Source organism: Schistocerca serialis, chromosome 3, assembly GCF_023864345.2.
Source record: "Schistocerca serialis cubense isolate TAMUIC-IGC-003099 chromosome 3, iqSchSeri2.2, whole genome shotgun sequence".
NCBI classification, from domain to species: domain Eukaryota; kingdom Metazoa; phylum Arthropoda; class Insecta; order Orthoptera; family Acrididae; genus Schistocerca; species Schistocerca serialis.
Window position 1 is genome coordinate 322,371,698 of NC_064640.1, and position 14,624 is coordinate 322,386,321.

A 14,624-nucleotide genomic window follows, 5' to 3' on the forward strand; every position below is an offset into this window, starting at 1 on the left:
GTTACTTGAATAATATACAAATCTTTCCCTATTTTAATTCTTCCTTTCGAAATGATTGCTTCACTTTTGCTTTCAGTGCGTACCAAGATGTTAGGAGGGAGGTGGTAGACAGAGAATCGAGATAGATGTAGAGCAATAACTAATTATCATTGTAGCTCTGGATCTTGCTAAATCAAAGGGTCTGTTAGAACCATAGTTTATGATGTGTTGGCAAATGTGCCAACACCTTGTAGATAGAGGAGGCCGAAATGCACGCTATCTAATGCAGACGGGCGTGAATTCTGGAACAGGATAAGTAGTGAATGCTAATAAGAAAAGTATGCAGCTCCTCGAATACTTAACTTTTATTCCTTCATGTTAATACAGCATTCTTGATGAGACATTTCATACGATAACTATCAAACTATGTAAGGCTAATGGCGCCTTGCTAGGTCGTAGCCATGGACTTAGCTGAAGGCTATTCTAACTGTCTCTCGGCAAATGAGAGAAAGGCTTCGTCAGTGTAGTCGCTAGCAATGTCGTCGTACAACTGGGGCGAGTGCTATCCCGTATCTCGAGACCTGCCTTGTGGTGGCGCTCGGTCTGCGATCACGCAGTGGCGACACGCGGGTCCGACATGTACTAAATGGACCGCGGCCGATTTAAGCTACCACCTAGCAAGTGTGGTGTCTGGCGGTGACACCACAGTTTTCACATACTCAATTCAAAGAATTTTCTGTTGATGTGTGTGAATGAGTGGGGGGAGGTGGGGGGTGTTGGATGAGACACTATTATGAAACATCCACATAAGTTGACATGTAATGCCTTGCAATATGATCTGCAACGAATTGTAAACCTTAGTAGTTTACCTTCGGTCATTTATATTGGTTGGACAGCTGGTACATGGTGTATCTGATTTCATAGCCACATGCACCTGAAGAGATACTTTTCAAAGAACCGAAATAACATGGACCTGGAAGTTTGCATGAGCAAGGTCTTGCAGATGGGACTTCGACAGTTATGAGGCATATGGTAGGTGCTGGAAGTACATATGGCGTAGGGGTGGACCGTCATATTTGATACTCGTAGATTAAGTGACTGGATAATACCACTTAGGGAGAGGTGAGAAGGATATTTTTGCGAGATATTCCTAATTTCATCACACAATAAAAGGCAGTCTGAGCTGTGATGAACAGTGTCTTCCAGCTGTTCCAGTACTGTTGATATTGGATAATGAGAAGGGTACCTACTTGTAGCTCGTTGATGGATATGATTGGAAGATTTGTGATAGGGTAGAATATGGCGCTGACATTCATTGTGTATCAGTTTTAAGGTTTGGTTGACTGTTAAATACCTGGGTAAGTCCTTTAGTTTTCTGGACGAAGGAGTGATCATAATTGTGTATGCACCACGCGCTGGTGGTGGTAGAGATTTTTTGATGTGGAAGCGATAGCAGCTATCAACATAATGGTGGTGGCGGCAGTGACGGGGCGGAGGTGGAGGAGGGGAGGGGATGGGCAAGGTCCACAGGTTTGATAAGAGCAGACCTTTTAGTGGAGCCACCATAAAGCAGAATTAGATGTGTAGGAAAACAGCTTGTTAAGTTGAAGATGACCAATTAAAACAGACACGAGAATGATGTTAAGGCTGTAGAAGGAAGAGGATGGAGTGGCTTGGGCATAGATTCTCATAATGAAAATATTATTACTCAACTTTTACCAGATGAGTAGTGTGTAATTTGGGGTTTTAGGGTGGATTCCACAAGCTGGTCCATAGACAGCTTGACATATGAGTGAGTGCCTTGGCTGTGCTGCCAGTTTATATATGTTCCTGTGTAACAGTCTGTGACAGTATACTTAGGCTCAGTACGAGGGGCGTTTGAAAAGTCTGTGCAAAGTCCGAGAGATGGCACCACTTTCACGTATCGAGGTCATATTTAGTTAGTAGCATCTTTGGAAAGAACACACACCAAGTTTCAACCATATTGGTCTATTTCTTTGTGTTTGGCATTCGCGTGAATCGAGGAAGTCGAGTGATTGTCAAAAACTGGACGAAAAAGAATTTCGTGTGGTGATTAAACATTACTTTATGAAAGACAAAACACCTCAGGAAACTAAAGAGAAGCATGATAAACATTACGGTGACTCTGCACCTTCGATTAGAACAGTTTATAAATGGTTTCAAAATTTTCAGAGTGGCCATATGGGCGTAAGTGATGGTGAACATTCTGGACGCCCTGTGGATATCACGACTCCAGAAATCATTGATAAAATCCATGATATGGTGATGGATGACAGAAGAGTTAAGGTGCATGAGATTGCTAGTGCTATGGGCATCTCAAATGAATGGGTACATAATATTTTGCATAAACATTTGGACATGAGAAAGCTATCTGCCAGATGGGTTCCACGATTGCTCACGCTTGACAAAAGACGGAATCGTGTGAAGTGTTGCAAGGATGTTTTGTAGCTGTTCAGGAAGAATCTGCAGGACTTTAAGCGTCGTTTCATCACTGTGGATGAAACAAGGATACATTACTATACTCCTGAGACCAAACAACAATCTAAACAACGGGTTACCAAGGGAGAATCTGCACCAAAAAAAGGCGAAGACCATTCCTTCAGCCGGAAAGATTATGGCGACTGTCTTTTGGGGTCCACAAGGGATAATCCTCATCGACTATCTGGAAAAGGATGCAACTATTGCAGGTGAATGTTATTCATCGTTAATGGACCATTTGAAAACCGAGCTGCAAGAAAAACGCCGGTGAATGGACTGCAAAAAAATGTCCTTTTCCATCACGACAATGCACCAGCACACACCTCAGCAGTTGTGGTCGCAAAATTAATGGAAATAGGATTCCAACTCATTTCACATCCCCCCTATTCTCCAGACTTGGCTTCCTCGGACTACTATTTGTTCCCCAAATTGAAGAAATGGCTGACTGTACAAAGATGTTATTCAAATGAGGAGGTGATTGCAGCAACTAATAGTTATTTTGCAGACATGGACAATTCCTATTATTCAGAAGGGATCAACAAATTAGAACAGCATTGGACGAAGTGTTTAAGTCTAAAAGGAGACTATGTCGAAAAGTATAAAAGGTTTACCCCGTACACGGACTTTTCAAAAACACCCCTCGTACAGGGAATGGGTTGGAGGTGAAGTGACCAGTTACCATGAAGACATCTGAGATGGGTTGATTTGTGGACTTTAGTAATCATATTGTAGGTGAATGTGCAGAAAATGAGGAAAAGGACTTGCCTTTGTGAGAACTTCAGCCTGGGCAAGGAAGTTCTTGTCACTGCAGACATGCTGTCCCCGGGTGGCCAGGCTGTATGAGAGGGATTCTTTGGTGTGGAAGGAATGGCAGCTGTTGAAATGTAGCTACTGTTGGTGGTTGGTGGGTTTAGGATGGAGTCATCAAAGAGGAGGTGGTCGATGTTCAGGAAGGTGGTGCAGTGGGTGAGGAGGGCCAGGTGAAGAGGATGGGAGAGAAGGTGTTGAGATTTGAAGAAATGAGGATAGGTTGTTTTTGTGTGAGTCCAGATTATGAAGATATCATCAGTGAACTTAAACCAGACCAGGGGTTTGGGAGGCTAGGAAGGTTTCCTCTAGATGACTCATAAGCAAGTTGGCATAGGAGAGTGCCATACTGGGTGCCCAAGGCTGTGCCACAGATTTGTGTGTATACTTTCCGTTCAAAGGAGTAGTGGTTGTGTAGTAGGATAAAGCTAATAAGGGAATGAGAAAAGAGCGTTTGGAGTCTGAAGGACAGTGGGAGAGGTAGTGTTCAATAGCGGCAAGCCCATGGGCAGGAGGGACATTGGTGTATAGGAAAGTGGTGTCAACAGTGATGAGCAGGGATCCAGGAGGTAAAGAGGTAGGGATGTTGGAGAGTCGGTGAAGAAAGTGGTTGGTAACTTTGACGTGGGAAGTTAGATTTTGGGCAATTGGGGGAAGGTGTTGGTCAATTAGGGCTGAAATTCTTTCAGTGGGAACAAAATAACCAGCTACAATGGGTGTCCTGGTTTGTTGAATTTATGTATTTTGGGGAGCATGTAGAAGGTGGCCGTGCAGGGTGTCATAAGGGTGAGGAGGGAAATGGATTCACGGAAGATGTTCTGGGAAGTTCATAAAGTTTTAAGCAGGGTTTGGAGATTCTGTTGGACTTTTGGAATGGTCTCAACCTTGCAGAGTTTATTGGGGGAGGAGTCATAATATTGTTGATATTCAAACCTGGGTTTTCCATTGTTTGAAATCATCTCTAAAGGTAGACAATTATATGGGGTACCCTCAATACTTTTTGTGAAGATGTTTTGTTACGATTGTACACATTGACCATTCATGTGATGTGTAAGCTCTGAGCATGACTATTGTTGTTGGAATCCAAATTGAGGACAAATTGAGTAATTAGTGGGTTTGTAAACAATATAGAGAAATGTGTGAAGGGTGCTGAAATGTAATGATTTTGGTCTCAGTGCTTTAATGTCAGCAGGTCACATATAGTTTTGTGTGTATGTATAAATATCATTATTCTGTTGCAGCTTTCTTTATGGTACAATTTTGAACTGAATTGACTGTAGATCTGTAATTTTACTTATAAAAGATAAGAAAACTATTGTAAAACTAAATTGATTTGTTACAGGCTGTGGAAGACAGCAGCCCAGCTTTCGAGTCAGGTGTTCGCCCAGGTGACTTAATAACGCACATAAATGGTGAAGCAGTACAAGGACTTTACCATACCCAAGTACTGCAGCTCGTATTATCTGGTGGTGACCATGTGACACTGCGTGCAACTCCATTGGAAAATACCTCAATTCGAACTGGTGGTAGGCGTAGAGAACCGGGCCAGAGCCGCTTGGCACGTCACGCTGCTCCCCATCGTCAACAGAGACATCGCCAGAAGAGGGATCATCCTGACAAACGTCGCAAACCATCTCTCTTCCGCCGCATTAGCAGCAAGCGTGCTTCTGCTGAACTGCATCAGGTGACATACAATTTACTGTCAGTTCATAAAGCATAACATGGAACGTGCTTCCCCCCCCCCCCCTCCACACACACACACACACACACACACACACACACACACACATTTAGACGTGTTACTTGAAGTATTAAAATTCTGGAGTAATCATAAGTAGATCTGGTTATGTTACGTAGGTGTAATTACTAGTATAAGATATGCTGATCTGATCTTGTTTCCTAATCACCCCCACCCAAAAAATTTTTAAAAGACTGATACTAATGGATGGCTGGTTCATAATAAATACTGTGGCTAGCTTATTCCTTGATTCTTGTCATATATAATATATGCTCATATTAACAAATGTGGTGTTTGCTACAGACAGTTTAAAATAGTGCTAGTAAAAGAATTTTACAGACCAGTTTTCTGAGATAATAACGAGTCTCATCTATTTTAAATTAATGGTAGCAAGATAGGATTTCATCATTAAAGAGTAAATATTTACAGGGCTAATGGAAAAATGGGATAGGCTTATAAAGGTTTGCTCTTAAAGGTGAAGTGTCCCTACAGTCACTATTTGTATAAATGTTTTATTAATTATTTCATTTAAAAATTTGATGATTTGTCTTATTATATGTAATTTGACAATGGCTTCAAATAGTTTGGGGCTCTCTAAAGGTGTTACCAGCTGACTAGTTGTGCACCTGGGGAAGGCAGATGTACCATTGACAGTGAAATACTATGTTCCTTAATTGTACAAATGAATGTACTAATTTTCAGGGTATGCTTCAATAATATGTTGCTGGAGAAACATTATCTTCTCTAAACTCACCTTAGTAAGAATTGCGTAGCATCTGAAGAGTGAAATGCTATTGGGACGATTTAAATTGGGGGTATAGTTAGGCAATTCTTCAGTGACACGTACTGAATTAAGAGGTTAAACAAATACTGTCAGTGCAAAGATAAATCGTAAAATACAGTGTTTGTATGGTATACTATAGATGTTGATAAAAATTAAATGATATTCTCATAAAAAGTAATTTATTGAAAAGTTTAATGTAATCTGATGGCAATTTTAAAGTCATAAGCTTCCTTCATTGTGTTATATTGGTACAATGTTAGGAACTGTCACAATTCATGCAGATGTATTTGATGTTCCAAAGTATCCAATTTAAGACATCTGTATTACTACAAGTTTTGCTTCCACAGGCTCCGTAATTGTGTCAGCACAAATACCAGATAAGTTTATTCATAATATTTAGTTTTATTTGTGTTGAGGTGTCTCTCAGTATGGGAAACGACATTGGGGCAGCAACATTAACATAAGTAAGTATAGATCTGCTTATTGTAAGCTGTGCATTAGCATGACATTTGCATGTCAGAGAAGCTGTAATATCATAATAATATTTGTGTATTTTATATGCATTCTTCACTTTTTCTTCACAGCCATTGAAAATATCGAGCCCTCTGTCAGCTCCGATCATTCCAGTTGACTGTAAACCTCAGTTCAAGGTACATATTCTCCTATATATTTCAGTGAAATTTTCTTTACTTCCTTCTAACAATAAATGTCATATTTCGAGCTTAGGCTCATTACATTAATAAACATTTTGAAATCTTTCTTTGGACTTCGGTTAAAGTAGTCTACTTCGGCAGTGGTACTAGTATTAGCCTGTTATGTTTATTATTTGGTTCACTTTGGCGCAGTCATTCAATGCTGAGAGGTTGAAATTACGTCGTTGTATGGAAAATGTATTCCAAAGCATTATAGCATAGCTTCCAGTGACAACAGGTACTGAACAGAGAGCCAATCTTCATAAAAACAGTTCTGTGGTTCACATTTATGCTTCACAGTGTACAGGATTTATACAAAGGTACTGACAGGGATCGAATTCCCCCTTTAAACTGTTGTGGTTGGTAATTCATTAGTGCAGAAGAGACGTCAAATATAATAAGTGAAACAAATATAGAAATAATTTGCTTTTAATCCATAAAGGCAGCTTTGCTGAACAGTGTGTGTGTGTGTGTGTGTGTGTGTGTGTGTGTGTGTGTGTGTGTGTGTGTGTGTGTTTAAGTGTAATTTTGTGTAATTTGTAAAGTTAAATCAAGCGCAAATTGAATATTTATTTGTGCAGTAAGTCACTCCGGTAAATTGTCGGCACATAGATTATTTTGATTCAAAATGTATGTCATTAAATGTTCAGAAGCTTTTAATGTTAGTAACACACAGCCATTATCCTTTGTCCATGTTATGGGCATTACAGGGAAAACCTACATTGCAGGAGGTGTCCAAAACTACAGTGAAACCCCGTTTTTACACTTTTCAAGGGACTTCAAAAAAATTGTGTAAAATGCGGGAAAATGTAAAATGTGGGAAATAATGTTTTAAGGTGTAAAAGTTACTTATAGGATACCCCCTTGCACTTTATCTATTATGTATGTACATAACAGCCATCGAAAGACTTGTCAGGGACTTTTTTATTATCTAATAAAGGTTTATCATCTAATAAAAACCGGTGATGTAACTGGAATTGATAACTGTTTGGGAAGTGGAAACTTTTGACTTAATTTCAAACATCATAATCGATGTTTTTGAAAAGCCTGCAGCTGTCATTCATTATTTAAATAATGAAATACTGCACTAGTTACGTATTTTTTCATGCTTAGCATGATGCATTTCGAGATTTTTTTCTCGTCGTCAAGTGCAAATATGTAAATAAGTATTTTGTATGGTGTGTTATTCTGCATCTCTTATGCTTTACTCATCTTTTTGAGGTTACCAGGTACTGTGCCTCATCAGTTATGCAGAAAACTACACACACATGCGCGAATTATCACTCACATTGTTTGTTTGTGTAACATCACAAAAAATACATATGTAAAGACAACGAGAATAAATTCTTGAAACATGTTTGGCTCAGCATAAGTACGATACTTAACCGGTGCTGTTTTACACTAAAAACATTTGAGCAGCACAAAGTGAATGACGGTGTCAACTAGTGCTCTATGTGGTCTTACGCTGAAACATGCTAAATATGGCTTGACAGTGGTGTCACTATGATCACAACAATCACGAAACTGCATTTGCACAGTAGAGACAATTTGGAAATGGTTGTAATTGGTCATGATATCTTCATTCGAACAAACCTAGTTACTCCCATCAGCCACCACGCCATGTAGAGCTAGGCAGCGGCGGGAGATACGGCACGAATTGTGACAACTATTACTCGTTTACCCGTTCAGATCTGCTGAATAGAGTGCCCTGGTGTCAAGAAACTTAACCACTTAATATTTGTAAACACTACTGGACGGCCAACATTATGCCAGCATTGTATCTTCTCCACAAACATATTTTCATAATGCGTAAATCGCGAGAAACTTTGAGTCATTATGAATGAGTACTCAAAGATTTTTGCCGATGTTTATGTTTCCAGTGATTTATCACCAAAAGTGATAATGGATCTTTTTACCTATTTATTTTGTGTGTCTTACATTTTTTTATGTTGATTGTCAGCTACGAACCTCTGCATGGTGTGTTGATCCTCTGCAGGTCTTCATGCATTTTGTTTCAATTTTAGGCTTTGCAACTTCCCTATATGCAACAGCATCATATGTAAACAACTTTGACACGGATTATAGGCCCAATGACTAAGATCTGTCAACAGTCTTTGGTGATTTCTCATGAACATTTCTGGTTGGAGCTCAATAGTTATCTCCCTATATGTAGGTGAAACTGAAGGCATTTAGGTTACATGGACAGTTGAGTGGTGCAAATAATCATAGTGCCAGAGGCACCAGACTTGTCAGTCATAGTAGTGATGACATTCTATGCCTCCTTTTTCTGCACTATTCCTGAAGCATGGTATTTTGCATTCAATGTATATTTACCATTTCTGATGCCATACTGAGTGTCCTTCATATCATTTTTGCATATGTTAACACAAATTCTTTTGTTTAATGTTTTCTCATATAGTTTAATAAGAACATTTGAAAGGCATATGGGTGTATAGGATTTTGACTGGATAGAATCTTTATTTTCCACCATTATCAGGAATATTAATGTCATAGATTCGCATGTGTTTCAAAATTATCATTTGACAAGGCATTTGTTGAACAACTTGCTAGTGCTGATAAAAAGGAATCAAGAGCATGGTTAAATGACATGTAGATGGCAAGTTTGGGAGCACCCACTCAGCATGGGCTAAGGACATTAACCATGTCCTTTTTTTTTACAGGAATTATACCAGCCTTAAGTGATTCAAGAACTTAATAGAAAACTTAAATGTGGATGAGCAGATAGTTCTGAACCACAGTACTTTTGATTTCAAGTCTGGAGCCTTCACCACCACCACCACACTTTGCTCAGTGCTTTGTGGGGAAACAGTGACTGCTTTCAAGATTTTTAATATATTTGTATGGAAGCTGTCTTCACATAGTGCCTTGATTTTCAGTATGTGGAAGCTCTTTAACTACTTGATTGTCCACTGCATTAACAGTAATTGTTTTTATATCTGACTCCCAGTAGCAATCTGATATTGTGAGAACTAATGGTGACTGACCTTATGGGTCACCTGTTTATGAGGTTTACTAAGTAGATTCATCTTCAAGAATTTTCTGTTTATTTGCATCAACAGTCCTTCAGTATTTTAAGAAAGGCATTTTCTGCTTGGATTGTGATTAAATCTGTTTATTTACAATCACAGTTCCAGGTATTGTGCTATTGTCTGTCTCCAGATGTGCCCAATGAGGTGCACTGCAGACTCCTAACCAGATGCCCCCCCTCCCCTCTCTGCCACCCAGCATTGTCCAATAATCCACCAGACAACATTCTTCATACCCATCATCCACACCTATGCAAAACAGGGATGGAACTTCAAGGCAGCTGGACTGAATTTTACAAACAAACAGATGGCAGCATAAGATGAATAAACCCACCTTCAACAACGACAACAACAGATTCATTGGTGTACTGAAAGTGCAGCAGAACGATACATGCCAATAAGTTATTGCAAAGAATAAATCCCTGACTGGAATGAAGAAAGTGGAAAGCTTCTCAAGGAATTCGATTACTGTGGTGACCCTGCTACTGCTTCCGACCTCCTGAAGTCGCTAAATGAGAGCAGACAAAACAGGTGGAAAGAAACAGTAGCTTCCTTGGATCATACTCCAGCAGGAATGCCTGGTCCTTCATACAATAAACACAACCGCATGTAACATAAATTTAGATGCTACAGCCAATTATACATGATCTTCACCTCCCAGTGAACAAGAGATGAAAACACCAAAAGAGAAGTTAAACATCTCTTAAAAGTGATGATACAGTTGGCTACACAAACATTTGATTTTTCCACCTCATTTCAATTGGAAGAGACCATAGAAGCTATAATGAACATGAAACCTAGGAAGGCAGCAGGCATGGATTGTATTTACCATGAGTTTCTGTTGCACTGATGTCTTGCTACTGTCAAATGGATAAACACCTTCTTTCCAGATATCTTAGTCAGGTCACCTACCACCTCTCTTCAAGAAAACTAAGATCATTGCTGTACAGAAGAGAAACATGGGTTTTTTTCTTAGATTTAGCTGTGTGACTGACAAACTCCTGCTTGAATTCATCAGTGTCATTCCATGTTAGAAACCAACAACTCTAACTGGTAACATGCTAAACAATAGCTACTTTCAGGTGTTCCCAGGGAACTCCAAAAACAAAGGTCACAAAATAAATTATAGTGTATACCCCAAGGTTCTGTTTTGGCACCACTCCTTTTTCATTTGTATACATACGACCATTCAGAAATAAAATCTGGAACATTGTGTATACTGATGGTATTGCTCTGATTGCTCAGGATCAAAGCTCTAGGGAAGTAGAAACAACGCTAACATCAAGCCTGAAGATGTTGTATGAATACTTCAAACATAACTCTCTGTGACCAAATCCTCAAAAGACAGTTGGATCAGCTTTCCACTTATAAAATAAACACACCAACTACAAACTTATCATCACATTTAGAGATCAGACTCTCTGATATTGTTAACTCTCCAAACTGCCTAAGTGTGTCCCTAGACAGGTTTTTGACATACTGCAGTAGTTAACAGGAACTGCCTGGGTGCCATTGCAACAGTCTTCAGATCTATTTATTTGGGAAACCTTAAATCCGATTGCACAGCAGTTGTTGGATTTTCAGGAAGGAAGAACAGCGATCAGTCGGTAACTATCTGAATTTTATTGCAGATCGATTTTAGCTTTAGAATAGTCATCGTCTGGGCTTGGTGTTACTTGTTTGTTAATACACTGTATATAGGAAGCTATATGCTGGTTGGAGTTTGCGCTACTCTTCAATTGCAATTGATATGCAGTAAAATTCAGATTCTCAGGCCATCAGCTCTAGCTCTTTCATACTCAATCACAGAATACTGCTGTTGCACCTGGATAAACGGTGCTTACAGTAAAGTAAAGTAATACACACGCACTGCTCAATCAAGGAATTTGCCTCATCACAGGGTGTATTCATCCCACAAACACAAATTGGCTGCTGGTACTTAGTAATATATCACCACCACCCCTAAGATCACAGCCTTTGCTGAACGTGTGGACAAGAATAAAAAAACTAACGAGAATTACCAGTTCATTCAGAAACTTCATCATCAGACCTCAGCGACTGAGGTCTAGAAAACCATCGTGGCACACAGCAGTCAGCCTGCAGGATACTAACTTCAATAAGCAAGAAGCTTGGAAGAAGTGATGACAGGTGGAATCTTCCCTGAAATGTCACCAATTAATCAAAACTACCTGGGAGTGACTAGCAAGTTTTCATCTACCCTGACTACACTGGAGCATACTGACTCACATCAGAACTGACCAGGGCATTTGTGGCACATTGTTGCACCAATGGGGATGGAAATCCTCCCCTGAACGTGACTGCAGTGAAGAGCATCACACAGTAAATCACGTAACATTTTAATGTTCCCTCAGAGCATTTAGAGGGACAATTGAAGACCTTCACAGTTTGTCTGCTAAAGCTTCTGATTGGATTTCAAACCTGGACTTAGAGCTATGAACTCGGGACTGATCATCATACAATAAATAAATAAATAAGCTAAGTATGAAGTGCATCAATGTGTGTCCACTCCTTTTAAGAGGATATTGTCCTCGTGTCAACAATATTTCTGTATTTTATGGTATATACGTAATAAAACAGGGTTCCTTGGCATGTGTATCAAAGGACAAAGCACTTCATACAATAATTGCAATCGGATTCATGTCAGTACTACATTCTTATTTATCACAGTGTATATTAAGGATGACATTTGACAACTAATCCTCTATATTCAGTTGATCACTTTAAAATTTCTCCTTCCAGTCTTTTTAAAATTCATATTGGATTTAAAAGTGTATTTTAGTTATTAACAGTTAGTGAGTAATACCACCCTCCCAAGACATCAGTGGTGCCCTCCTCAAATACTACAAATCCTTTTCTCAATGAAGTGAGTTTTGCACCCTAGATGATGTAATCTAGAGGCATCTCTTTCCCGCAACTAGGAACCATGAGAGTATTTGCATCATTTAATCTTTATGATTTCCTCAGTATTTGCTCATGACTATTATCTTTGGGTGATTTTTACTTGGCGAAGAGCTACCAATTTATTCTTTCGTAATTTTTCTGTGAGCTGTTTTGAAATTACATTTGAACTGCATGTCGTAATTTGGGAGAAATTCAAAGATTGTGTTAAGTTGTGGTCTGACCTTGAGCCACTCACCATATTTGTGTAAATCTACAGGCACAACTGTTCATCATGTTAATGTTAAATGATGCAGATGCCCTGGGCTGTCCTTAGTCTTGTGGTCTATGTGGCAAATTTCATCTATTAAACTGAAGTTCTGTTACTATCTCTTGTAACTGAAGGCCAGTTGCATCCATCACCCAATGGCACAACACTAATTTATCATTGGCATCTATCATAACGACAAATTTGTTGTGTAGACATTCAAAAATATATATTTATCTAAATAAATTTATCTATTGCTGTACTGAGTGTGTACTACCCTCACAGAAAAGGAAATTTCATAGCTTCTACCATGCCTTACCTACTTCAAGCATGCCAGTGTGCACACAGCGAGATATAGGCCCAAATCAACGCCTGTGGCTACAGTGATCGTATGTGTATTGTGCCCAATTATAAATTGCTTCCAAATGTCTTCAGTGTCAAAATGCTTGTACATTTTACAACCTGAACAGTTATGTCCATTTACCCAGATTTACAGTTTAAGATATTAACATACCTGAAGATAAATTGTTCTAAACTAGTTTGTTGCTTGTGGTTTCTGTGAACAGCTACCAGTGCATGTATATGTCTTACATAACACACACGTGTCTGATGGAGAGTAGTGTATGGTGTGGTAGTTTCTCACTTTAGTTTAGCCAACAGTTAGCAACAGTTGTAATGAATGTTACAACCCCAGTTAACCCATCAAGGGGGTGGAGGGTGATTTCTTTGGTTAAGCCATAAACATCTAATGTCTATTATAGTGTTTTGTATTGTACATTTTTTTGAAAGTTTTGAAGATCAGTAAATTCAAATGTAATAGTCTGTAGCACAGCACAAAAAAACACCTTCAATGGAAAGAAACAATCACTTGAATGCACTATTGTTGACAGTATAGCTTTGTTTAGAATGGTGAATCGGTGGGTGGGGAAGCAACTCGAGTCCAGTTAACTGCAGCCCTGGACAAACTCGCTTCAAATTGTTCCTTGATTACAGATTTTCCAAGAGTACAACTTCTTCTTCTTCTTCTTCTTCTTCTTCTTCTTCTTCCTCCTCCTCCTCCCCCCACCTCTGTCTCCTGGAGTAATTGTGGATAACCCAGGTTCTGGTTGACTGGGGTTCGGTTAAGTACTGTACCTAGAATTTTTGTGTAGTAGCTTGAAGATGTGTTGCAATAGTAAAAATACTGCATGTATTTGTGTTTGAAATAATTATTTAGATGCCTGTGAGTGTTATAATAATTTCTATAAAGTAACATTGCTGAGTCATGTCACTGCCCTCACTTGCCTGCATGTATTGTTTATGAAAATAATAGTTGAATGTTTTCTGTTGGTCATTATGGAATGGACTTCTCATGATGCTGTCTCATACATTTGGATTATGCAAGCAACAGGTGAAAAGTGTTTTCCTAAATATGAAAATATGCTATGAAATTGTGTTTGTCTAGATTAAAAGAAAAAGGAGGGAGGGGTGTAGTGGAAGGGGGGGGGGGGGGGGAGAGAGAGAGAGAGAGAGAGAGAGAGAGAGAGAGAGAGAGAGAGAGAGAGAGAGAGATATGAAATATCTCAGTCTCTCGTGACACGCACAGGAAGTGGACATGGAATATACACTCCTGGAAATTGAAATAAGAACACCGTGAATTCATTGTCCCAGGAAGGGGAAACTTTATTGACACATTCCTGGGGTCAGATACATCACATGATCACACTGACAGGACCACAGGCACATAGACACAGGCAACAGAGCATGCACAATGTCGGCACTAGTACAGTGTATATCCACCTTTCGCAGCAATGCAGGCTTGCTATTCTCCCATGGAGACGATCGTAGAGATGCTGGATGTAGTCCTGTGGAACGGCTTGCCATGCCATTTCCACCTGGCGCCTCAGTTGGACCAGCGTTCGTGCTGGACGCG

General features: G+C 39.5%; 1 protein-coding gene across 4 annotated transcripts in view; it reads left to right on the forward strand.

Annotated features, from left to right (window-relative positions):
• The window catches only part of LOC126470135 (microtubule-associated serine/threonine-protein kinase 2), a 268,713-nt gene that overhangs the window by 213,258 nt on the left and 40,831 nt on the right, over window positions 1-14,624 (forward strand). For 3 of the 4 annotated variants that reach the window (XM_050097750.1, XM_050097749.1, XM_050097752.1), the window contains exons 20-21: window positions 4,628-4,969; window positions 6,392-6,457. In XM_050097750.1, coding sequence (XP_049953707.1) covers window positions 4,628-4,969; window positions 6,392-6,457 — 408 coding nt within the window. The remainder of the gene's footprint in view (window positions 1-4,627; window positions 4,970-6,391; window positions 6,458-14,624) is intronic. The other variant, XM_050097751.1, reaches the window with a different exon arrangement.